Raw genomic sequence first — 27,523 nt, 5'->3', positions numbered from 1 at the left:
TATCTGCACTTGGTACACGGTCTACACTTCTCTTCGTAAATGATTTTGTACCTCCTGTTACTGCTTGTCACTTCCTTAATTATCTCTCCTTTTGTCTCAAATCTTATTCTGAAAAGATAAAACCTACAACATCTTACACCTGATGCATACTTGCCTAATGGAATTATGAAATCAGCTTTTTTAAACTTACATATTTGAGAAAATACTTGTTGCTAATTCATTGAGCTTGCCATTTATTTTGTTTTTCCAATGGCATGATTTTAACTTTTCATATTTGATAGGTTTCTTCCCTTTCCTTTCAACATTTTTTTGTTTATTTATTTCTATATTTACACTCTTTCTCACTTGAAGTTTGGCTTAAACTTGAAAAAGTTGAGTCTAAATCATTTTACTATTTATAGTTTCTGTGGCAGTTCAGACGGTGACCCTGAGATTCAATAGCAGCATCTTTTCACTGTCTTTTCCTCACACTTATTGAATTTCATGGGGAGAGGGGGACTCCTCGCATACCTGTTTGTGATTGTCCTCTGTATCATTACACTGGCTGTCCATAAATCTCTCAGTACTGAAGCTAATTTAGATTATAGCAGTTCGAACCACGCAGGTTTAAAATATCTTTGATCCCAGCAGTGAAAATTGCTCTTGTATTTTTACGGTGCTATTACAGACCATCTTCCCAGCATGTTTTGTTCTGTTTTTTTCCTTAGAATGCAAGAAAGTCTGGGCTCTGGGGAGGATGTGCTGTGCTGTTTAGTTTGGGTTAGTCAGATTTCAGTGCAGGAGGAGTGCAAATAGGAGCACTACAGACACTGTGTTTCCTGCCTCGACCTCTGACGAGGGCTAATGCCAAGGCACCACTGCCTCTCCAAAGCCAAGCCCTGATGGTGGCCTGAGGTTTCTGCAGGGAGTTTCCATGCCTGCTGCTACAACTGACAAAGGAAGGAAAGGCTTCATCCTTTTTCTCACTGTCAGTCCGGGTTTGCACCAGTCTGTGCTGCAGTTTCTTCTTTGCCAAGCTGCTGTGACAGGCAGCGATGCTGCTGGTGCTGGTGCTGGGGCAGTGCCATCAGGAGAGGAGACGATGCTGCTCCCGTCAGCGTATCAGCGATACCGGTGGTCTCGTGTATTACGAAACCTACCTAGACACATGCTGTGGCTAAACTGGATGATCAAAGAGAGATTCGGGGTTCCCAAAGGGATCCACATGCAGGATCTAGACCAGAACCCGAGTTAGTCTGGAGGAATCCTTCTCCTGGGAGAACGGAGGACGGAGCACCCAGGCCATGCTTCCATCCCCACAGCTCCTCTGTCGAGACACAGTGCTGCTGTCGTGAATCACCCTTCTGCCAGCTCCAGCTCCCAGGACATTACAGCTGGGTCTGTGGTGACTGAATTTAAAATATTCTCTACCTGTCTCCTGACTTGGAATCAGACCACGGTTATTAGTAGATCTCAGTATATGTTAGCAGCGTTATTAAGAGCATTTCTGCTCTGCATTTGTAATAGACTTAGTGCTTGCCAAGACAGTCCTTACTCCAAGGACAGCTCATGTTATCTTAGCCCTATATTGCAGTAAGTCAAAACAATACTCATGTTCCTTTAAAAACTAATTCCTGTGTCATGTATCAAGTTCAGTCCCAATGTACTGTGTGCAATCAACTTGTACGGATTATCACCTAATGGGATTTTTAAAAGTTCTAAAGTGATTCAGAAGCCATGGAAGAAAGGGCACTCAACAAACCTGTAGTGAGATATTTTCTTGCCCAGACTTCTCATCCTTCATTGCTCTTCTCAGTCTCCTCAGGTCGAGCAGCATCTTTTGTTTACTGTGCCATGTGGGACCGAGAGCGTAGCTGGAGCTGGGCTGGATGAGACGGGCACACTAAACGAGTAAACGTGTCTGAATTTTGCTGGCTGCTCTCGCTATCCCTGTTATCCTTGACAAGGGGGCTGCAAACCTACAGCAGGGGGTTAGCAGGAGGCAATACAGGTCCCACCTGGCATAGCTGGGGAAGAAAAAAGATGCATAGGTACTATGTATAGCTTGTTACTTTCATTGGCTTTAATGTCGACTAAAGTAGACAGTTACTCCAGCCTTAAGAGCAGTTAGTGATCTCATTAGTAGTGGAGCTCCAAAAGCAGTGGGGAAGAGCAGTGGCAGTCCTATTCCTCTTCCTGCCTCCTTTGAAGCAACTAGGTTTTCCCAGAGGAAGGCCAGCCATATCACATCCCTTCCTTCCTAGGAGCCAGTGTAAACATCCAGTGCGAATCCATAACGATTTCTTTAGGAGTAAGTGGCTATACCACCCTTCCTGCAGCCTGCTGTGTGCCCTCTGTTCCTATTACCAATTCCCTTATATATCCTGTTCAAGTGACAGCTGTAAATAAGCACAAGTCTCTGGCAGCCAGGATTCACTCGGAATTAAATTCAGGGATAGGGAGCTGTCAGCTAACTGACTTCTGTGGCATCATAGCTGTCATTTGAATGAATTACAGACCACAGTATCCATTTGTCTGTGGGCCTGTAAGCAAGAGGGGTGGAAAAAGTTGGGGCAAATGACTGAAATTTAATACAGGTTTCTGCAAGCTTTTCAAACGTCATGCACCCATCTTTAGTGTGGTTATTTTGTGTGGCTAACAGCATTTCCATGTAAACTGGAATAATCTTCTGTTGAAAGCTTTCATTAGTATGAAAAAAAAATTGATTATACAATTAGATGAGGCTTATTTTGCTCTGTTCTAGCAAAGACTAAAACATCTGGGTCGAAGTTTCATAGTGGTTGCCTATGCACAATTTACACTCTGGGATTGGCAGCTTCTCTTCAGATGCCGAGGAGCAAGACATCCTCCCTCCCTTCCACGCTGCTTGTAGAGTGCGGTGCCCCATGCTGATGATGCCAGGCAGATTTAATTGTGCATGCTCAAAGAGAAAAATGACATCCACGCTTGGGTTAGTGCTCTCTGTGGCAAGCTGACAAATCCCCCAGCTGTCAACTAACCTCAAAGGCAAGTGTACGTGGCTCCAGCTTATGTCTGCTTGCATTCTGCCCATAGGCATTTATAAGCTGAAACTCATATTGGCTGTAACACATTCAGACTGCTACTGAGAGAAATGTATGGTCTATTTTATGTGTTTCAATCTCTAAGGGTGACCCACACAATTAAGGTTTATTTTTCAGACAGACTATAAGCAGGTGAAGACAGCAATTTTTTGCATATGTGGCAAGTGAAAGGGCATAATGTTTATGGCTATGGATCTGGCTAAGTTGCTGATTGCTTAGAGAAAATCATTTCTTCCTTGGGCTCAGATGGATTATATTTATATTTTTATGTATTTATTGGGGTTACTGGCTGCCAGAGAACTGCATGCACACAAAACGGCCTTACGTAAGTGCCAATATATATGGGCAAATGCAGAGAGGCATGTGTTGCTAATGCAATACTGGAGTCACGGAGGAGGGCTGCTGGCAGAAGCATAGTCACTTGTGGTGCACTGCAGGCTGTCCATCTAAACCTATCATCACCTGGCACCTATGCTGTAGTGAAATAATCAGCCCAATCTGCGAATGGGCAAAAAGCCATCTTAACAGATGTAGGTTGACTGTAGGTAACCAGGAAACCATGCATATACATTAAAACATGGGTTGAGGGAGCATGGGTCTGATCTGGGGATATCAAAGCAGCTGTCAGTGCTGAGCTCCTCTGTCGACTGTTGAGAACATAAGCCATACCCGTCAGACACCCACGCAGGGTGGGCTAGAGCCAGCTCCCACGGTTCTGGTAAACTTTGTAGGAATTGCTTGGTTGAGCATGGTCTCAGCTACAGATTAATCTCGTGCTTTGCGGTGAACTTTGTATTTGTATTAGAGAGACAAAGAATGAAGTTTGAGGATGCAGTTGCATCCACCTAATTTGCATGCCCAGCTGAGGCACTGTCTCACCCAGATTTTAGGTGATGGAGAGGGCTATCCAACCTACCTGGCACAATTGTCTAAGTAGACACTGATAGAGAGAGGCTTTGGGTATGTGCAGGGAAAAGTCTCATACATTTACATTTTGAATGCATTGAAGTCTTAGAACAGGATCTTAGAATATAAAGAAATAACAGGAAATGCCAAGTATCTCTATCGACTCAGGATTTTAGTTCACCAAGCTCTTCTGGTACTGAGCAGCCAGTGCTGCTATTCTTTTCTGTAACGGTCTGATATTAAAGCACTCAGCTAGAAAGTGGGAATTCCTGGGTTCTTCGCCCCGTCAGTATAATAAACTGCAGATCCTGACCCCATGAGTCCAGATGAGTGGTTCTCACCATGCTTTGAAGCTGAATCGTAGCGCAGCTCACTCTCGTGAGGCCACAATGAACACAAAGAAGCAGCAGCTCCAGGGAGGTCCTCGCCACCAGTTATTTTCACAGGCTTAGTGCTTCCCCATACACACAAGGGAACATGAAAACGATGTCTCTTTTAGTGTCCGAAATTAGTATGCGTCTAAGAAACAAAAAGAGGGGCATATTCACATCATCTACCTCCACCTAAAGTTCGCTGGGACTTCTGTGTCCTATTGGCTGGCTATGGGTCTTCTGAAGCATGTACTCAATGGAAATTTTAGGCTAATTGGAATTTAAGCTGCCTGAAAATAGCCCCAAAGCAGCAACGTCAAGATTTAGGGGAGGTACTCTAGCTTCAATAAATCTGTGCAAATACACGGAGCCCTGGAGCTCTTTTACTGATGCTGGGAGCTGGGCAGGATGCAGAAGTGCTACAGGAGTCCAAATCCATCTCCTGTGTCCTTTCTGCTACCTGAGCATGGGAAAAGAGGATCGCAGGATGGGGCATGTGTACGTCTCTGAATATGGTGCTTCTGTTGGCAACGCAAAGCTTCAGGGAATATTAGGTGCCTGAGAGAAAAGGAGTGTTTTGCAGTTCAGGCAGTGCAGGCTGAGATTTCCAGGACCATAGGACCTCTGCATAGGCCAGCTGTACATTTGAGTTATTGATGCCTCGGGACCTTTGGGAAGCACTCTAAGAATTACAGAGAAAATAACCACAAGAAAAGCATTTATTTTTGTGACTACTTTTTCACTCAGCTAAAATCAAGGAATTTGATGACTTAAATACAAGGTGTTAATATGTAGTTGTTTGTCTGTAGAATTAAGATGCCTGTAAATCTGTCCTAGTAGTAGTAACGCTATGTGGAGGATAGTCTGCTCTTTGCATGATACATGGCTAGCTTAACTATGTAAGGAATATGTGTATGCTATAAAATGTCATCTGTATAAGGGACCAAGTGAGCCCTATTCATACTTCAAAATTGTCAGTGTGAAGAATTGTGATTATCATTTTAGGTTTGACTTCCATAACTCTGCATTCTTAAGGTAGTTTGCGTTTAACCTAAATTACTCTTCCCTTAACTATGGAGTTAGAATGAAATTCAGCTGTCACAGATAAGAGTAATGATATTTATTAATAGTGCAAATCATCCATACACATGGAAGGAACTTAAACGTGCAAAGCACATCAGGACAGGAGATCACAGTCCTTAAGGGATTGATTTATCCTTGACTTCTAGGAGCCTTTGTTATGCTAATGATAGATATATATTCCCAAAATCCATTGCCTCTGTCTATGCCTTACCCTTTGATTTCTTTATTAACTCTCCTCCCTTGTCACTATGTGTTCTTGTTAATTCAGATCAGGTTTTGCAGCTTGCGTCATACTTTGCTATCTTTTACCAAAATGGCTTATTGAGTTCTCTCGCAGATTATGTGCTTTCCCCTCTTTGTCTCACCTCTCTGCCAGCGCTGCCAGGAGGGCGCCTGGGTGAGCTGCCACCGGTTGGGCTTTGTTCCTAAGCAGTCGAGGCAACCGACCTCATTAATCATTTCCAACCCTCATTAATAAACATAATTTTGGTAATTTGGGGCAAATGTGTTCAGGTACTGCAGGATACTGAATGTTTTATGCAAATATGTAATTTGGGTTTTAGGCACTTACATAAACATTATGATTTATGGTGGCCCTCAGTGCTGCTGACTTTGCTAAGGTTGTAAATCCTTGGTATTTCTGAAGTCAAGGTGCATGTTTAGGTGAATAATCATGGGCATGGGTGGTTAGCTCACCTACAGTGGTTGTTTGCAAACATTGACGACCGTGATATGAGTAGATGGCACCCTTAGTATCATCAGTAAATGGAAAAGCTATTTATAGGCAATAAAGTCTTTAAGGATATAAACAAGAGCAAAACATATAGATTATTGGAGATTATCAGCTGTAAGAATAGCTGTAAGACTATTAGAGACCTATAAAAAAAGCTAAGAAATACAGACCATTCTGCATGAGCTTATTTTAATAGAAGGAGCGGTGCTTTTTTTCTGAAACACAATATACTACTGCAGTGTGTAGCTACTTCATTATACTTTCTTCAGTACAGGTATGTCTTGCAACATCTTGTACTCTCTCTTGAGACTAGATATATATGAAACATCAGCAGCATAATTTTGCTCACGTGCTAGACTGAACTCAGCTACAATTAAATATTCAGCAGGATACTCTGTCTCTAGCTAGACTCATGCAGCAGTTATGAAAGATTAATTCAGTGTTTCTGTTTAATGAAAGAGTTGAAGTAAACATATCTGTTGAAAATTTCAGATTTCAGGTTTAGAAATTATGATCTTTATTATGCTTTTTAAAGGGCACATAAGATAAATGATCTATATAGAGCTCGAATTTTTTATTGAAATCTTTCTCTTTCAGGATACCTGTCCCAGCATCTTAATTACAGTCTTCCGTGTACTTTGTTGTCTTTACCTTGCCATGTCAAAAGACATTGTACATATTTCTTAACTGGACATGCAGTAAATAACCTGTAGAAAAAACTAAGGGCATTGCATAGCAGAATGGTGCATATTTGCAGATCTTGCTGTACATTGTAAATTTAGTTTGGATTTTCTGTTTCATCAATACTGAGATTTTAAGTGATATGTGTATCTGAGGAAGGAATAGCAGCTTTGAGACAGTTTCTGGTATAATTCATTTATACGGCAGTGTTCCAAAGGAGAGAGATGAAAGCAGCAACACAGAAAGTTCCAATTTCTGTCCCTTGCAGGTCCTTTCTCCCGCCGCCCGCTCCCCCTCCCCCCATCTTTCCCTTACAAAATTTACTTGCATTATTAATGAAGTTCAGTCCGAGCACTGGTGTGGAATCTGAAGGGTAAACTCAAGCAGCATGTTTGAAGTCCTGATCCTTGTAAAACCAGTGCGAATAACAGATGAAACTAAGCAAGGCACTGTAGCTGGTACCTGCTCAGCAATTGCTGTAAATGTGACCTCATTGATTCTATCTCTGTTTTTCCCTCTATGTTTTACAGAGCACGTTGATTTAGGAAAATGTCTTTGGCTTATTACCATTAATGTCAGAATGATAGAAAAATGTGCAAAAAGATTTGGGGATTGGTGTGAACTGAAAGCCATTATCTGGTTTATTAGCAAATTAGGGACTTGTTTTTAATTACGATTCTGCTGCAAATAGCACGCACTATATTGTATAAATGGGGTTCTGAATTTCATTACTCGATTTTACTCCAGCTGCACTCCCTAGAAATTTAGAAGGGAAATCGTGACCAGGCCTACACTCCTGTAGCACCCAACAGGATCAGCATCATATCTTCAGACAGCTTTCCCGGACCTCCTCGGGAAGGAGAAGGAACACACAAGGCCCCGGTTCTGTCTCGCTGTCCCCTTGGTCGCTAGCTCGGCTAAAAAGAGGCGTCACGTGTAAGGCATCCTGGACAGGCACCCAGCGAGGAGCAGCGGGCACGGGGGCATTTTCAGACCCTTGTGTGACAGTCAGTGGCCGTGGCCCATGGAAGGATGGGAAGACTGAAGGGCTGAAATTCAATAATCCTTTCTGGTTTGAAGCACTAATTACCTGTCGCACAGTTTGCTGCCAGCGAGCCGACTACTGCAGTGGGCTCTTATTGCTGTGATCAGCAGGCAAAGAGCTGAATGCAAAAGGAAGGAAGCTAAAGAAAAAGGAACTTCTGACTGAGACAAAGGTTGCAAAATGAGTAAAAATTGCCCAATGTTATGTATTTTGGATCAGTAAGAAAAGGAAATTCATCCGATGTTCTGTTTACTGAGCCAGCAGAAGCTTGCGGCACTCAAGTTGATACGCTGCAGTCTTAGAATGGGCCTATTTTATATCATTTAACAGTTTTATATAGTAAACATAGCCTTGTTACTTATGAGTCCTAAAGAGAAAACTCATTTCAGAAGTTGTTTAGTGGATATACAGAACAACTGAAGGCTACATTCAGTGGTGCTAATTGGTATTGGATTGAATCATCCAGTCAAATGACTCTAGTGTAAATTTTGCATGCTAAGGTGCAAGGTAAGGTGAAATTTGTATTTTAAGTGCATAAAGGTAGCCAGGGATGTCTGCCAATAAAATACAAAATATTTATAAAATGCATTTTTTTATCTAATTTCAAGTTGTTTGAGATTGGTACCTTTTGTATATGAAAATCCATTTGCGTCTTGTATACAGATATGTTCTTGGTGTCTGCTTTGTGTTTATGCCTCCTGTGCCTCATGTGTTTTATTTTATGTGTACATGTTCTTTATGGCCACCTTAACTACCCATATAAATTTGTCTGCCCATGTATTATAGGTAGTTGTCCACTCCCACTGTGTGGTTTTTCAGCATAGAGGTTATAATGCAGAGCAATTTGCCCAAATACCACACGTGTAATTCCTGGTTTGGGTGGTTTGGCAGCTCAGCCAAAACACAAAGTTTCAGCAAGTTTCACCTTTTGCATTTCAGGATTATAATGATGAAATTCGCCAGGAGCAGCTGAGAGAACTGTCGTATTTGAACGGTTCTGAAGATTCCGCACGTGGACGGGGCATTCGAGGAAGAGGGATCCGTGTCCCACCTACAGCTCCTTCAAGGTGGGGTAACCTGAGCTACTATGCTAATAGCTTTAGAAAGTGTAAACAATGGTAAACCAAACAAAGTTTTTTTATTTAAAAAAAAAAAAAAGTCACATCAACATCATTGTCAGGAAAACAAAATGTTTTTCTTCCAGTAACTTGTGTGGTCTGTGTTGTGCCAGGTTCTCTGATCTACAGTTCACAGGCTACAGTAGGTGGTATACGAGTATCAAGCAACAAATCAGAGCAGATTATGAAGCCAGTGAAAGGATATTTCTAGGAAAGAATACTGTTATGCTGGCACAGAATTGGCATGGTCAGTAGCGTAAAATCATTGGTCAATAAAATAGTATAGTCAGAGAAGGCTACATAGACTGGAATGGAACTTTATTTGCCAAAAATTACTTTTTTTTGTATGCATATTATAACTATAAAATATATATTGCATTATATATTATTTGTTGTATGTGTTATCGGTTTTATATGAATTTGATTGGCATAATCTAAAAATATTGGTGTATAAAAGTTTCCTGAATTCTTCAAAGTATTTTTTCATATATAGGTAACAGATAGCTCTGCTTGTTCAAAAGGCCAGTGTATAATCTTAATACACTCAGACTCATTTTTCACTGTGAACCCTTAAGAAATTTGTTGCCTTAGGCATCAAAGTTACCTAGCTACTTCTAGGCATCCATAGAGATCATTTCAGGATGGGTCCTAAGAAATCCACTTTTATTTTGGAGGAAATAGGATATGGAGGTACCTTATTTTATGCTGACAGAGGAGCTGTTCTGTGGTAATTGAACTGGCTGATCTTGCCTGTGACCTTTTTTTTTTTCGCCTGAAGGTGTCTATGATGTTTTCCCTCAATTCTTCTTGAATGCAATTTTTTATTTGTAGTATGATGCTCATACATAGGATTTTTTACACTTGGCATTCATGACCATCTTCTACTCAAAGTCTTTTTGGGTTCAGAAACCAGTCTTCCTTACACCGAAGATCTCTGAAGGGCTTGACTTCATAACGATGTTCAGAACATCACTGCAACAGACTGACAGCTTTTAAATTAGGTTCAAAGCATAATCAGTGGAGCGCTGGCCCCCAATTCCTGCAAAAAACCCACCTGATTGGATCAGTTGCATAGATATAGGATATTGTATGCTTTCCCTATTTTCCAGTCAGAAATCCCAGGAGAATATTAAAAAAAATGCAACTGAAGTATTTTAAGCTAAATATTTATGCTAATAATTTATGCTAAGAGCATAATTATATTTATGGTGATGCAGTTGATATGCTTGAGGGAAAGGATGCCATCCAGAGGAATCTTGACAGGCTTGAGAAGTGGGCCCATGTCAACCTCATGAGGTTCAACAAGGCCAAGTGCAAGGTCCTGCACATGGGTCAGGGCAACCATCAGTGCCAATACAGGCTGGGGGATGAAGGGATTGAGAATAGCCCTGAGGAGAAGGACTCGGGGGTACCGGTGGATGAAAAGCTGGACATCAGCTGGCAATGTGCGCTCACAGCCCAGAAAGCCAGCCGTATCCTGGCCTACATAACAAGAAGCCTGGCCAGCAGGTCAAGGGAGGGGATTCTGCCCCTCTGCTCCGCTCTGGTGAGACCCCACCTGCAGTTCTGCGTCCAGATCTGGGGTCCTCAGCAGAAGGAGGACATGGACCTGTTGGGGCGGGTCCAAAGGAGGGACACGAAGACGATCAGGGGGCTGGAGCCCCTCTCCTGTGAAGACAGGCTGAGAGAGTTGGGGTTGTTCAGCCTGGAGAAGAGAAGGCTCCTGGGAGACCTTACAGCAGCCCCCCAGTACCTAAAGGGGGCCTACAAGAAAGATGGGGAGGGACTTTTTACAAGGGCATGTAGTGACAGGACCAGGGGTAATGGCTTTAAACTGCAAGAGGGTAGATTTAGATGAGATGTAAGGAAGAAGTTCTTAACCGTGAGGGTGTTGAGGCAGTGGAACAGGTTGCCCAGAGAGGTTGTGGCTGCCCCATCCCTGGCAGTGTTCAAGGCCAGGCTGGATGGGGCTTTGAGCAACCTGGTCTAGCAGAAGGTGTCCCTGCCCATAGTGGGGGTTGGACCAGAGGATCTCTGAAGGTCCCTTGCAATCCAAACCGTTCTGTGATTCTAAAATTGGCTACTGAAACTTGTAGTAAAGTAGTGAACACCACAAGCTAGTGCTGTGGGTTTGGTTGTCTCAGCAGGGAATGAGCCACTGCTCACACTGCTGCGGGAGACCTGACTTCCACTCACAGCTCTGGACCAGGGTGTCACGCATGGCTATACCCGGCACTCGCAGTCTTCAGAAAGGGCAGCACACTCCAGAGCATACTGCTCTGAAACAAAACCCACAGATTGCTTCCCTGATATATCCCCCTTCTAATTTGTCATGTGGCATAGTTACAAGAACCTCTTTTTAACCAGTAACAGCTTCTTCTGACTTACCAATTAGTACAGCAAGGTGGATATAGCATAAATAAACAGGAGGATGCTGAACCGCTCTATGCTTGTCCATACGCGCTGTTCTCTCTGCACAGTGGGGGAAAGCAGAATCCCGTGCTACCCTTCCCTTGTGCTGAACTAAGTTAGATGGGAAGAAAAGATCTCACTCTCCTTTTATACTCCTGGGCTACTTTGCCTTGCAAGTTTCTGCCGTCATGCATCATCTTCCGCCAGTCAGTTTCTCCCACCTACCAATAACCAGCAGAATGAGAATGCTGATGGCTCTTGTAAAATAGCTGGAGAGCAACGGAAGAAGTTCCTCTCTTTCTTCTTCCTCTAGAACTACTTTGGAGTAACTCTGCGACTCCGTGAATTGCAATGACCTGGAATTTCATTAGCACAAGCAACAAGAGGGTCAGGTGTAAAAGGCACGGGATGGCTTAAAAATAATGCCTTTCCATAACAGGCGTCCCGCCTGAGCCATCGCCTAAAGGCGCTTGGCATTGCAACTGCCCCAGCATCACGCGATACTTTAAGTAGCGGTAAAAACGTAAGAGCCTTTAGAAGGGGGCGGCGCTTGCGTCCTCCCTCGCCGTGCACGCCGACATGACCGTTCCTTCTTGCTCCCCGCAGGGGCCGCGGCGGTGCCATCCCTCCGCCCCCGCCCGGACGAGGTGCCCAAGCGCCCAGAGGAGCGCCGGTGACCCGAGGAGCCCTCCCCGTCCCACCAGTGGCGAGAGGCGTTCCCAGCCCTCGAGCGAGGGGTGCCCCGGCTGTCCCGGGCTACAGACCGCCCCCGCCACCCGCCCACGAGGCCTATGAAGACTACGTAAGTAACCGCACGCATCCGTCGCGTACGCGCGCCCAGCTCTGCGGTGAGCGCCAGGCATCTCCCAGTTGGAAGACTCCGGGCGAGTAACAGCCCGGCCTCCGCCGCTTACCCGCCGCCGCCGAACTGCGGTCTGGGCAATACAGTGTGTCTGCGGACCCGCAGCTTGGGCAGTGCGGGTTCGTAGAATCGTTGGGAGCTTCCTTTCGGATGCCAGAGGGGTGTGCTGGGTAGCTCTCAGGGTGTCACGAGAGAGCAGCACAGGCATGCGAAAGATTATGTCACAACTGGAAGTCACTCACCACCACAGGCAAGTTCTCAGGAATAACAGAGTATATCCTTTGTGAGAAAACAGGGTTGGTTTGTTCTTCTGCATCCTTTTTATTACATACAAATATATATATACTTATATTTGTATTCGACGTTGTGTTACAGATACATAGCAAAGAGAAATTCAGGTGGTGTTCACGAAACACCTGATACGAGGATGCATATTTAGCAAGGAGCAGTACTAACTGTCACCTTTTCTTGTGAGGTGTTAAAAATAATTGTGCTGTAAACATCAAAGCTTTCAAGTCATCCTCATTAATGTTCCCTCCTGGAATTATCACCATAACAACAGATACCCAACTAGAGAAGAAAGTACCATCAAGTATGATGTCTGACTTTTTCCAGCTGTGGCAAATCCAAGGGTAAGATGAACATCCCATCCATTCCATAATCCTATCACGAGGAGAACCATGGAGAAGATACACTATAATTGAGAAGATGCAGTTTTATTCAATTAATAGTCTCCCTAGGACAGAAGAAAGGAAATTGAAACAGAAATTAATCCTTGTCGGTAAAGCTTTACGCAACCGTCTGTATTTGTGCAGTCAAGATTAGATCATGGCCACTTCAAATCAGGGATGCACATTCTGTTCATGCCAAGAGTCACAACTGAACAACAGCTGCAAAAAAGGAGGGGAGGAAAGTCACCCTCTGTTATTATTTACCTCAACACAGTTTCCATCTTTAAATGAGATAAAGGCCCTGCTAAAAAAGGAATTTAGAAAGTATACCCTTCCTTGATAGATAGTATATTATCTGTTAGTATCAAAATGTATGGGACCATCCTGTCTGTGCAGAACTGCGTCTTTTCCTAATCCATGAGTGACAAATTTCAGAACAGAACACCTTAATGTAAGATTAAGACTATAAATTAAGTAAATCTTTTCCTCTTTTTTTTTTTCCCCTCCTCTATAATACTGGTAAATGTCCTAGGATATTAAACAGTTTTTAGGGAACACTTCTTACGCTTTTTCTGGACAGTAAATATATGCAAAGCAGGAGGAGAAGTTGAGGCAGCTGGATTATCAAGGTTAGGAAAACATTCCGCCAGTTCCCCATTGTTTTGAAATGCTTACTTTCTCATGAGCACAAAATATACACACAACTGAAGGAGTCATTTTAGTTTGTAATAGATTACTCCAATAAAAACAAATAACTGTGTGTGTGTTTCTAGTAGGCAAGAAACATATTGCCTTATAGGACAAATTCAGATGTTTTGGAGATCCTTCCATGTCCTATGTCCTTTCAACATCTATATTCCACAGCTGGGAATGTATGGGCTTCTCCTGACTGGCTGTCATCCACCAGTTTGCCAGGAAAATCTCTTGCCATTTTGCAAAGACTTGTAAGTGCAGTCTAAATCATCTTGGTATCTTACGGGCTGAGATAATTAAAACTCTGTTGGTGTGCAGGTAGAAGGAAAAGTTCAGTCATGTATCTATGTATGAATTTGTAAATGATATTTTAGGGGAAAATATTTTTAATTTTGCAGGAAATAATCAACACAGTTTTTCTTTCCAAATAAACCACTACCTCACATATCTGACTGGATACTAAAAGCAAGTGGATCCATTTGTTGACCAGCAACAAATGTCATGTGTAATTGCTCTTTCACACTGAATCCTAGAGATGAAAAACTAATTTATAATGAATAATTAATCCAATTTACTTTGTCTCACTTTCTGCTTGTAGGCAACCCACAAGCATATCACAATTTCTTTATGTGTTTATGTTTTTCATTTTTGACTATGGTATTTCACTCCAGTTTCTGCCTAGTATATGCAAGCACCATTGGTTTGATTAGTTGTGCAGATGAATGCAATGTCATTGATTGTGAGTATCCATATTTTTGATTTTTCTTTGCTCTAATAGAATATAGTCATTTGAATGCTGAGCTGAAAGTGAACTCAAGAAATAGAATAGAATGGCTGCAGCGGATTTTTTTTTTAAATGTTTCAAGACCATTTTCTGAAAAAAAATCTTTAGATATTTGCTCAGCACTACTAGTCAGAGATGGTATTGACTGTTTGACCTTGAAACATCTAACTCTTCAAATCGGTTTGGATAAGCATTTAAAAGTTTGGATCACTCCTTTGTCATTATCCAATATCTAACTATTTTGAGGTTTTCTGATGGCCTTTGTGATTGTCCATAAAAGCAAATGTCTAAAGGTTTCGCAAGAAAAGTGAAGTCTTGTCGTTGTGGAGAATATATTCACATTCAACATTTTGAATGTCATGCCCAACCAAAAGGAAAATAATTTGGAACAGCTTTCAGAAGAGAAGAGGGCTAGGGAGGGAAGGGGGAGTGACACACCTCACGCCTTTTTCTTTACTTGCTTTTGAAACAGAATATAACTTTTATTGGCTGTAGCATACATAGTATCTCAGAGGAACTTCAGAAGACTACCCACAGGAAGAGGAGGTACAGACATTAGGAGATAGGTGCAAAAAGAAAGAAATACTTACTGTGTGAACCTTCCTCACTTTAAAAACAGCTCAGTGTGTGTGAATTTGGATGGACAGCTTAACTAAGAGCTGCTGTGCAGCTTCTGGGGTTAGAGAGCTGGTCCTGGGTTGGCAGCCTGGTGAATAAGAGTGCTGTTCCAAGTGACTAACCTTAGTTCAGGGTGACCAATCTGTACGTGTTCCTCTTCTGCTGAAGGAGAGGTCCCCCAGAGTGCAGTTCAGAGCAGAGGCTTGACCTGGTCATTGTGAACTTTCTTCAGAAAAAGCTTCTTTCACAAAGCTGAACTTAGCCCTTTGTCATTAGTCTCTGAGATACAATTTTATGCCTCTAGTCCACAAACACTGCCATCCTGAAGATGTCCCTAGCTGCTGAATTGAAAACTTCATTAAAAAACAGCCTTCTGGACCTCAGGTTGTGTTGTGGGTTTTTTTACTGAAAACCACACAGTGTAGTTCCCCATTAAATGCATTATGGATCATACTCCTACTTCTTCCACAAATGCAGTACACAAATTCCTTTGAATTATTGCTTAATGCTTCTTTCCATGTGTAGCAGTACATGCTGTGACCAGCTGGCAGCAATGACTCAGTCCAGAACTTTTCAGAAGCACTGATTTACCCCTGAGCCGCGTTGGTAGTCCCAGGATGCCGAAGAGCCTGCAGGGGATGGGAGGGAAGGCAGCAATGCCAGCAGGCTCCTCAGTTAGAACTAATGACAAGATGGCTGTTTGGGATTTATCAAACGAATTTTGTAAATTAGCTTCATATTCTACATTGCAATGGGCAGAGATGTTTTGAGTAGAGAAAACGGTACTGGAATTGCATTTTAATTACCTCTTTTAAACTTACCTCTTGCGCAGTTGTGGTCTGAGGTATTGGTTTTGTCTGTTAGGCAGCTGATGTCCCATCTACAAATCTTACAGTGTTTCTATATCAGTGCAGCAAGATAGGAGATGGTAAATGAAAATGAGTTCAAATATTGTTTCAGTCCTGCATCATCGCCTTTATTGACAAGGACGATAGTAAGATTGATTTTGTGCCATTTTTTCATTACAAAGGTTAAAATTTGTTTAGTTGGACTCCTACTTTTATCAGCTACTCAAAATACAGGAAGGAAAATTAACACTGGTATCGTCTTTACAGATTGAGGGGAGACTTCTGGAGTCTTTTCTCAACAAGAATAAGCCATTTTAAAGGCTAAGGTCTTGTTGGCAACTTATGAAAGAGGCGATAGACATGACTGATTGAGATTCATGATTTATACAGAAATGAAGAGTGAGAAGTGCTTGAGTAGATCTTCCAGTGGAAGGAACATCCTACTGAGGCAATAAAGCAATGTTCAGCATAATGTATTTTAATCTGACCACCCAGACTTTTTCACTCAAGATTAAAGCTAAATATTTGAAGGGTGCTTAACCCAAATATAAGCCAACAGTACAGTTGCTTTCAGATCCTGTTTTGGAAGGCATTTGGCTCTGGAGCTGTATTTTTGCCTTCTGAATCAGAAGCTAGTTATGAGCTGTGGAGTGATATTTTTCTTCACATCTTTTAAAAGCTATGGTGAGCCTTGCTAAGAGGTCTAATGCGAGTCTAGAAGTGACTTAGCACTTGTTCCCTTACCCCAGATGCAAAGAATTACCAAAACAGAATAAATTTGGCATTAAAATACACTTTACTTTTATAATTTACTTGCACTTCCATTTTTACTTCTGGATAAGAAAGGGGACTTCCTCACAGAAAGCCACTCATCTTCATATGAATACTTAGATGAGCTTCTTGTATTTACAAAGAAATGTATGATTTGTTTGCAAGAAATGGGCCGGTCTGTCGAGACACTGTGAAGCTGGTACAGCTCCTCTGTCTAGGACGGCCAGACTGAAGAGCAATTTTAAATGCAAATATTCTTTTTCACCTCTCATTTCACTGATCAAACCAGCCAAATGCAGCTTCTTGTTATCTTCTGGAATAAGTGGAGAGCAGTTCTTTTAGAAAGTCACTGAAAAAGAACCACACAATAAGATAGATTGTGCTTTTAATGTCATGCTGTTCTTCTCCTCATTTCAAGCTATTTAAAATGAAAGCAAATGCCACGTTCAACTGTTTATTCTAAGCTCAATGGTTATTTACATTTTTCAATAGTTTTCAAACAAACTGAAGCAACTATGCTCATGTTTATTCAGTGCCAACCTAGACAAGGAAAAGACTGACAACAACAGGCATTTTGTCACACTTTAACATTTTAAAGAGAAAAATCAACAATTACACGTGACTGCGAGCCCCAAAACTGTGGTTGCGGAGGCTTTGTTTAATATTTTAAACTGGAACTCGTAGGGCTTTTAAATCCATTCTGTCTGCCACTTCTGAATGTAAATGGGACCCATGTATAAAGACCTGCACTTCCTCTTCATGGTGTGGTTGTGCCTGTGTTAGTGCTTTAATGAATGTGTTAAAGTGAGCAATTGGTACTTGATTCTGCTCCTTCTGAAGTCCATTCCTACAATCCTGGTAGGATATTCTCAGTGAGAGTGAGCCCCGGACAACTAAGATGACTTGTTCCAAACATTAAAATAGTGAAATATACTGGATATAATGATAGTCAAAGGGGATTATTGTCATATTTTTTTTCTAAATTGGTATTTCCAAGTTTTAAGATGTACCACTTATTTATTTCTGTGCCTCTTTTGGATTAAAAAAAAATCAGTGAAGAATGTACTGAGACTAAAGAGCATTTGAGTAAAGCTAGAATTATAGACATGGGAATCTGCATGGCTGAACAACATATTGATTAAATATGATTGATTACCTATTCATGCCCAAGGCACTTAGAAAAAGAGCTAAGCTATATTCAACTTACATCTGCTGTGACTTGAAAAATCAAATTTTATTTTTACTATAATAGCGATAACCAGGATAATGTTTATATTATCTGAAAGACTGTTGAGCTTCAGAAGGATACTGTGAATGATGGTCTTATGAAGGTAGAGTGGATTTTTCTGTTAGTTATTCAAACTTTTAAGACTTTGGTGCATCAGTAGTATAAATGTATTTATTGTGAAAAAATCCAGCAACATAAATATAGAATTAAAGTAGTGGCAACTTTTTCATGTTTCTCTAAGAGCAAAAACCACAGTCAGCATTAAACCTTCAGTGTCTGGGACCCTGCAGTTCTAGAGTTTTTTTGCTTACCTGTGCAAACTGTAGTTTGGGTCTTATTCTTACAGATGATATTCTGAATAAATAAGGCTTGCCTCATGAAACCAAAGGAAATGTCCTGAGAGCAGTGCATCAATAAATGTGAATACTGCTTTCACACTCATCATTGCCATGAATTTCTCACAAATTGACAATGTGCTCTAAAGCAGACTTTATTATATCATTTTCTTGATTTGTTTTGATTTGATTGTAATAATCATAGTTATTCAATGCACTAAACTTTGCTCATAAAATACATAAAACTCTAACATCTTCTTAAAAATGCTGCAGAAATCTTTTGTGGAGGATAAGCTCCTCTGTCGTCCTCTTCATGCTCTCGCTGCTTGGCAAAAATAATTCTCTCCTTGACATTAGTTATCAAGTTTTCAGTTCAAAATTATTTTCTATGCTAGACAGAGTATAAAAGAAAATGCTGATGCAGCTGTACATGTTTTAGTATTATACATGATGTTAATACAACTACAACCTAATAAATATTTATATTTGCTATATAGAGATCTAAGTGAAGGGCATCTCTCAACTGATCATCCAGCCTTCATATGGTCCTTAAATATTCATAGTGTATGTGGTTATATTCATAAGATCCTACATAAAAAATATATGGCATATTCTCCATAGAGACAGAATTTGTCTGCATCATGCAGTGCACCGTTTGATCATTAAACAGTGTGATTGTTCAGGAGCCTGTTCCCAAAAATACTTGTCTACTGTCACTTGGATCTGTCACAACTTGTCACTTGGCTACTTATCTGATGGAGAACAGCCTTGGTTGGTACAAAAGAACTCTATAGGCATTTGCTGGCTAAATGTTATCATGTGACTGTATCTCCACCCACCTTATCCTTTTTGTGACAGGTTGCAAAGGTGTGTTATAAACTTACTTTTTTGTACAAACGCATACAAACGTAGAAAATTGCTGTTAAAGACTTGGGACGAGTCCAGTTTAATTAGAGTTGTTGAGAGTTCGGTTGCTGTGTGAATTCAGCTCAGGTGGAAGGCTTGGGTTTCCTCTTCCACTTCTCAAAGTTTCGTATCCAAATTTAGTCCATAGAGGTACTAAAAAGTTAAATAACTTTGGACTGGAAGGTTCATCATGACTGGTGAGTTCCCGGGGAGCCGGACACATACAAACTCAGTGGTAATGAGAAAAGCTCAGTGCTATTTCTTGCAGACTGGTAAGCGCAGAGACTTCAGCTGTGCCAGGCAATTACAGAAGCCTTGAGCTCTGGTTTCAGGACAGGCTCTGGGTCATAAGATGCCATGGAAACTTAACGTTACCACACCAGCCTTGCCTCCAGCATACTAGTCTTACTCGAGTGTTTTTCAGTCTAGCCTTTTGGTAAACTCGGATTAGTGACTTTCTATTATAATAGACAAACAGAGTGCTCTTTATATCAATAGATTTTATGTACAGCTAACAGAGTACTTCTGTTTTGTGTATTATCTTTATTTATTAGGAATTTTCACTATAGTTAAAACATGAGCTTTATTAATATACTAAAATGCACAGTTTAGGAACCGTTTTATATTAATTGAAAACTGTATGGATTGTTCCAAAATAGTATTTTAGTTTTATCAGAATTTTAAGGACATTTATTTTAAAAATACTTCCTGTTGCAGGAAGCTTTCATCAGAGTTCATCTATGTTCTTGTCTTTGGTGCGTTTCTGACATTGTCATCTTGCAAAAAATACTTCTGCATGAAACTGCAGAGAAACATATTTAGCAACCACCCTTACAAAGACAAATATTACAGAGCGCAGTTCTGTTTCGTTCTCTGGCTGATGGGCTGTTTAGCCAGTTGCCTCCATCCATACACTTAATGCTTACTCAGGATAATTGAAAAAGAGGATTTATATTTGGTACAATAAAAAGTCTGAAAAGTAGTCTTAGACGCCTATAATCTTTCTTCCCTCATTACGTTCAGTGCATTTGCAACTCTGAATTTCAGTCATACAGAGGAAGAAAAAGGGTTGTGTCAGATGAATTACCGCACGTGTTTGGGGGCAGAAGCACCTGTCCAGCAATATGCCTGTTCTTTCTGGGTATTTAAGGGACGCTCAAATATATACGTGAGCCGAGATTTTCATGCACATAGGGATGCAGATATATACCCTGTGCGTATGTTGTCCCGGACAGAGCTGGCTGGCGCTGTGCCTCGGACGCAGGACCCCGCAGACACGCGCAGCACTCGCTTCCCCACGGGCAGGACGCCCATGTCCCGTTACCTCCCGCTTGTGGAAGGAGGGGGGTTGTGACTCTCCAGCTGCCTTAGCATTTCCAGTAAGTCTTTGCTTGGGTATAGAGGGACATGCTTACTTTACGTTATCCAAAGCTACAGCACAGCACAGAAAAATGTGGCCCATGTCTTCTATTACATTTGTTTATAAGGACTTTATATTGCGCAGAACTATGAATATGAGTAACAGTGTAAGGAATCAGTCTGAAGGATTGAAGAAATAAAATTTAAAGCGTACGTTTTCTTTTTTAATAATACAGTTTGGGGAAAAATGTAAATACAGAAAATAAATACAGAAAGGAAAAAGTTACTAGCAGATATTTAAAAGAATAGTTTTACTTGTATAACCAGATGGGCTGGATGAAGTACATGGGGTTTTTTTCCATCTTTAACTTCTTTAGCAATGGTGGTATTAAAGTGACTGGGAAATTCATATGAATACCTCTTTGTCAGTTAAATAGGTCAATGTTGTTCTCAGATATGCTCATTTTTAAAACAATGAGATCAGTTACATTTTATCAAGGGTGCAGACTTAGTGTACCTCTTTAAACTGCAGCAAAAATGTTGAGAAAATTGATCTTGTTGTGAAACACGGTACCTTGAGTTTGACCTATAGGGCTCTGGGAGAGTGTAGCAATCACTAGAAGAGGGAGATGCAGTATAATGGCTCTGGGACAATAAATTAGAAGACTAGAGATGAAAAATGTTCTTTCTCCACACAGACCTGGTTTTTTCCTGATGAAATTATGGTTGCATTTTAATAGCTTCTACAGTCGTTACAAGTCCTGTTCCTCATAGATAGCTAATAGCTCTCTGACTACCTGCTGTTGTTTGGTAGCTCTTGGTGCAGTGGAAAAATCTGATGGTGCTACATCTGAAATCAGAAAGAGTGCAATGTTTGTTAAGTGAAATTAGATAAGTAAATACTTCTTATATATTAGTATCGTAAGAATGCATTAGACACTCTTGCAAACGTACCCCCCTACTACCCTATGCAATACAGTAAAACCACATCTAAATATTTCTCAAAAACAGTGTATCTGTCCAAGTGGAGTATATAACGTTACATATCAGTTCCTAACAAGGTGCCTTAGCTGTAGCCTTGGTGTTCATACTGTCCACCAACTCTTCAGGGCCAATTAGTGAGTTTCTGTAATGAAAATACTACTAATCCTTTTGAATAATTCTTTTGATCACCAAATGTCTATCAGATGCAAATTATGTAAGACTGAATAGGGACACAGCAACTTTAAGGTTAGCAACCCCATATCCTGTTATCATTTATTTGGACGGTCCAGTCCCTGATTGTTGTCTCTTACTGTACACCCTTCCACCTTCAGACATTCAAATTTTCAGAAAGCTGAAGTTAAAAAAAAACAACCAACCAGATATACCAAAAGGGAGTCTTATTTTGAGGCAATATATAATTTCAATTACTGTACTGTAGTACTTTAATATTTTAGTTTCTCTTTCCCTGTATTAGAGTGACACAGCTTTTCCCAGTTTCCTTTCTTAGGGTTTGGTTTTTTTTTTTCAAAAAAATTCTCAAAAAATCAAGTTATTAACACTATTTATTAATCTTTCTGAGGACTAAACTGTAAAACAATGTCGTGGTTTAGCCCCAGCCAGCAACTAAGCACCACACAGCCGCTCACTCACTCCCCCCTCACCCAGTGGGGATGGGGGAGAGAATCAGGAAAAGTAAAACTCGTGGGTTGAGATAAGAACGGTTTAATAGAACAGAAAGGAAGTAACCAATGATAATGATAATACGAATAAAGTGACAACAGTAATAAGAAAAGGATTGGAATGTACAAATGATGCGCAGTGTAATTGTTCACCACCCGTCGATCGACACCCAGTTAGTCCCCAAGCGGCGATCCCCCGCCCCCAGTCCCCCCAGTTTCTATACTGGGCATGACATCACATGGTATGGAATACCCTGTTGGCCAGTTTGGGTCAGCTGCCCTGGCTGTGTCCTGTGCCAACTTCTTGTGCCCCTCCAGCCTTCTCGCTGGCTGGGCATCAGAAGCTGAAGAATCCTTGGCTTTAGACTAAACACTACTTAGCAACAACTGAAAACATCAGTGCTATCCACATTCTTCTCATACTGAACTCAAAACACAGCACTGTACCAGCTACTAGGAAGACAATTAACTCTATCCCAGCTGAAACCAGGACAAACAAGCAAGTATACATTTGAACTGTGCACATTTGGGCATTTTAAAAATAAGTTGTCAAAGTCAAATTCTGCACCATTTTACTCAACGCTGTATTTCTACAATCCCATGTAGCCCATGCATTTGTCTTTATCAAAACTGCATGCGTATACCAGTCCTCACACATGCTGCAGCTGGGAGTTTTCTGAAAAAATTAATACACTTAAAAGAAAAGACATTGAAATTCAAACTGTATTTCTTTCTATTTTACCAACGTTACCATCAATCATTTCATTTTTCTGGACAAACACTGCCTGTACTATTTAACTGACATGCAGAGTTAAAATGTATGCTTGTTTCTTTTAAAACAAATCTCATTTTAAGAACAGATAATTCCATTTTTATTACCTGTTTGCATGTCATTGCAAAAAATGGCTTCAGAACCAGTTTTGGTTTGGCTTGGTTTGCTTTTATTGCCAAAATTGCTCAGGTATGTAAAAGCTTACCATGTTTGTTTAATTTTATTTCATTATTAATAATAATAAAAGAATAAATGCTTTTAAACTGAAACCAAAATTTGGAAATTGGGCTTTTCTAGTGTTTTGGCAGAATTGCATCAGTTAACTAGATGGTATGCAAATAAAGAAAAAGGATTATAAACAAATAAAAGTGAGTCAAGGGTGTGTAAATCAGGCTGTAGAGGAGATGCAGAAGGGACCTGTGTTTCACTGCAAGTTAAATTTTAACAAATTTAAATGTGGACACTGTAGCTAGGAGAAAAAGAAAAAAATACACCACGGAGAATCACTGAAACACGGTTGTTGAGTCTGAGTGCAGCTATCAAATAAATTAGAAGCCACAATATTTTGGTCATTTTTCACTTTCCTTGAACAGCCGTTTCACTTTCTTGCAAGGCCACCCTTCATGCAAACACCCTAAACAAATAAATCCAAAAAGTAATTCAGAGCTCTTCTAACTTATTTCTCTTGAGGTACCTATTATAAGTTGCCATTTTGGAAAAAGCAGTAGAAGTGGTTTATACGTGCTAACCATTACACAGAGCAACAAGAGGAAAAAAGCAGTAATTTTCGTTGTGTTTTATTCATTTCACTCACGTTTCAATTGTTTATTTTCTAAGGGGCAAAAAATCTGATGCAAGTGATTTGTCTTGTATTTGCGTGGTCTTATTGTGTGTAGTAGTGGAGTATAATTACAAGTGAGGTTACTGCATCAGTTGTAGCTGTAGTCAGTAACTGTACAGCAGAATCCGTGGTTAGTATGTGTACTATTTCTATTTCCATGCACAGTGCTATATGAAGGGCAGTGAGAGTGTTTTCCTCCTGCAGAATCTGCTGCAGCCCAGGGTTGTGGTATCCACTTGAGTCGGGAGCATCGGGAATGAAGCTTTAAATCCCTACAGGCAGAGGAAAAACTGAAAGTCAGCGTCTTGCATCTTGGATGAATGAAATGCTGGATAAAAAAAGAACGAAAGGACTACTTTTACTGTACTTTTCTAGATTTCTTTTTAAAAGAAAGACTTGACCTCTTGCAGAATTACTACAGAGGTAAGGTGCACACCTCATCACCAGAGAGGTCTCAGTGCTGAGAGCAGGACTTGCCTTCCTGCAACCCGAACAATGGCACCTAAATCCTGGAGAGGATCAAGGGTTATGCAAAGCTCTGTTTTCACCCTTTCCGAGAGGACAGCTAAAGGGTACAGCACTGTGGGTACCATTCTCTGGTACCATTCTTAGTTACCTAAGTTTTCCTGTACATCATACAAGAAAGTACACCCATCTTGGATGTCATTAATCCCAGTATGGTTCTTTTGTTTATCCAGGATCCAGAAATTTAACAGACTAAATCACACAAATTTTGCAAACAAAGCAGGCTTCTAAGTCCTTAAATTACTTCCAAAAACAGGACTTAAAATCTAAATAACTTAGCTTATTTTTTTACATGCCATTCATTTTGTAGAAGACTTATGGGGAAAAAAATTACTCTAGCTTTTTAAAAAAAATTCCTACCTATCTGCTTTGATGAGTCTATCACCTTCCTAGGAGGAGAGCAGACTACAGTGTGGCAAGGAGGCAATACTGTTTTTATAGTCCCTGACTGAATGAGGACATTGTTGAGATGAAATTCACTTTTGAAAGAAAAGACTTTTAAAGGATCTGCTTTCTTTCCTCAGGACCTCAGTCGAGCTGTATACACCATAATTTGTTGTTTGTGTTGGAGGAAGGGAATTGTTATGAAGAACTAAGTTTCCACTCTGTTTGGAAAATGCCAACTCATCCATACTTGATCAGAATTTATATATTTGGGGATAAGCAAACAGGTCACTGCATACAGTCTGAGAAACAGTTTAACATTCTGTAGAGCAGAAGTAATTAATGAAAGTTGAAAGATGTTAAAGTAAACTACCCAGCTTCAGTAACGTGAGGCTTTTCCTTCCCTAGTTGGGGGATAATCTTGTTGAACCTTTCCTTTAAAGCTGTGTATCTCTGTTGCCACGGTAAACATGAGTGTACGAATTTGTATGACTTAGATGTTGAGTAGCTATGATGTAAAACTAGAATATTATTTTAGGGAGGAAATTACCATTAGTTATTATTCATGTATTTTCCATCCTCTCAAAATGATGCGTGCTGACATAATAATTTGTTTTGTGCAGAACACTTTTGCTCTGCTAAAAATGCTGGTTAATTTTACACTGTAAGTTTTATTACTGGAGGTTGTCTTCTTGAACTGTCCTGAGATTTGCTGACCTTCTTAGAAAAATAAAATGAAAAATCCAAGGATATACTTTGTTTCTAAGTTCAAAGCATTATGAACCTAATGCTTATTTATTTCTTGAAGCCTGCTTGATGCAGCCTAGATTTTTATGACTGCCTTGTCATTTCCTTATTAAGTAAAAAAATTTCTGAAAGTCAACATAAAATATGCTGTAAAAAAGACCAAGTGTTGCTGTAGCCTACTTCATCCACTGAGAGGAAGAGAATATAGAGGCAAAGAAAATGAACACCAAATTAACAAAACCAGCAGGATTCTCAGGATGCATACAGGTTTGCATATATGATCTATAAGTTGTCTAATTATCATGGTCCTTAAGACTGCATATTCAAAAAAACCAAAACCACACCAATAAATACAGTGGGCATTTGGAGGTAAGGATAGTCAGCATTTTGTGGTGGCAGGTGGTCATGCAGGTCTGTATTCCATCTCCTGAGCAGAGTTGAGAAGTATAAGCAATGTAATAAGTCAAAAATCCCTTAATTCATCACTGTAAATCCAGAGTGGCTCTCTGTAGCATTCGCTACATATCAAGGTGCCACGCTTAGATCACTGGTCGGCCCGGACCAGGGAAAGAGACAGATAACACACACAGTGTGAGCGCCAACTTCTCGCTTTTATTGCGCAGTTAATTCCTTTTATACTAACAAGGGGAGGTGGGGTTACAGGTACATCACAAAGCTGCGACTAACCCTCTAACTTTCCGTGACAACGCGAGATCTTCCGAATGCCGACCCCTACATCTCTCCTGAAAAATGAGATGGAGATCAAAGTGCACACAGTTTTATTTGTAGGTAGAAAACTAGATATTCCAAGAAAATTACTGCTGGATGGGCTGAAGCAAGCTTTGGTCCCCTGAGATACTTCTGGTTGGGCCACCCAGCAAATTGTCAAATATGATACTCTGTCATCTTATTCTTTGGAGTGATAGGCTTAAAAACCTCTCCCATCTGGGAGTAGCAGTAACAATTTTCAGGCCTTACGCAATCAATAAGGAATCAATGTAAAGCAGATGCATTTTTTCATGGATGGAGTTAGGACAGTGGGCTGAAGCTCTGAGGTGTTGCTGTCCTTGCTCTGGTAGGTAGCCAGAGGTCAAGAGATGGGAGAATCTGAAATGTGTGCAGTTATCTTTTACTGTCTTTTAGGACGAGAAGAAATGGCCTCAAGTTGAGGCAAGGGAGATTTAGGTTAGATATTTGGAAAAAATTTTTTACTGAGAGGGTTGTCAGACATTGGAATAGGCTGCCCAGGGAAGTGGTTGAGTCACCACCCCCGGAGGTGTTCAAAAAGCATGTAGACAAGGCACTTCAGGACATGGCTTAGTGGGCATGGTTGATGGTTGGACTCGATGATCTTGAGGGTCTTTTCCAACCTAAATGATTCTATGATTCTACTCCACATAGACTGGGGCTGCAAGAGAAGCCATAAACTTCAAAGTAACATTTCAGCATGTGCCAAGCAGGAAGGGACCTCCCCCAGGACTGGGGTGCAGTCCTGCTCTTTCAACATGAGTTCTGAATAGACCCAGTTAGCAGGAGCAGGGTATCTCTGTCAGACAAAGCAGAAAATGTAATAGGTTGCCTAAATATTAGTACAATCCAGCTGCAATGGCTTCATTTATTTATTTTAATTGGTATAGTGCTTCCAGGATTTTAGATTAGCAGTTTAGATTTAAATACACCTAAAGCAAATCACAAGAGGCAAATTGACTCTTTGGATTAGAATTGCTTGTCCTTTTTAGTCCTTGGAGGGGTACAAATACAGATAAAATGCCCAACAAAAAGCCTTGTTTAAATTTTAGTGAGCAGCTGTCAAAGACACAGGAGCTATCCTTTACCAGTCCTGGAGAAAAAAACTCATGCATAATCTTTCAACTAAGAGGCTTATTGAACAAAACAGAAATGTAAAGATTATTCCAAAGGGTGCTGGCCACTGTGTGAGTTGCCCTTGTGATTTACAGCCCCAATACCGTACCCTGCATGAATTTCATGACATAACAATCTGTCAGTTCTCGAAGCTATAAAGCCATCCATTGGAGATAGGTCAGTCAGGCTCACATTCATGGTCATTTCAGGACATGGCTATCATTTCTTTGCTTAATAATAA

The 27,523-nt window shown here is 40.7% G+C and overlaps 1 protein-coding gene across 1 annotated transcript in view; it reads left to right on the top strand.

The window, feature by feature from the left end:
- The window catches only part of KHDRBS2 (KH RNA binding domain containing, signal transduction associated 2), a 273,194-nt gene that overhangs the window by 143,045 nt on the left and 102,626 nt on the right, over positions 1 to 27,523 (top strand). The window contains exons 4-5 of the mRNA XM_075047019.1: positions 8,821 to 8,948; positions 12,018 to 12,213. Of these exons, the coding sequence (XP_074903120.1) occupies positions 8,821 to 8,948; positions 12,018 to 12,213 (324 nt within the window). The remainder of the gene's footprint in view (positions 1 to 8,820; positions 8,949 to 12,017; positions 12,214 to 27,523) is intronic.

This window comes from Buteo buteo, chromosome 15 (assembly GCF_964188355.1).
Source record: "Buteo buteo chromosome 15, bButBut1.hap1.1, whole genome shotgun sequence".
NCBI classification, from domain to species: Eukaryota; Metazoa; Chordata; class Aves; order Accipitriformes; family Accipitridae; genus Buteo; species Buteo buteo.
This window is presented reverse-complemented; position numbering and strand designations above follow the sequence as displayed.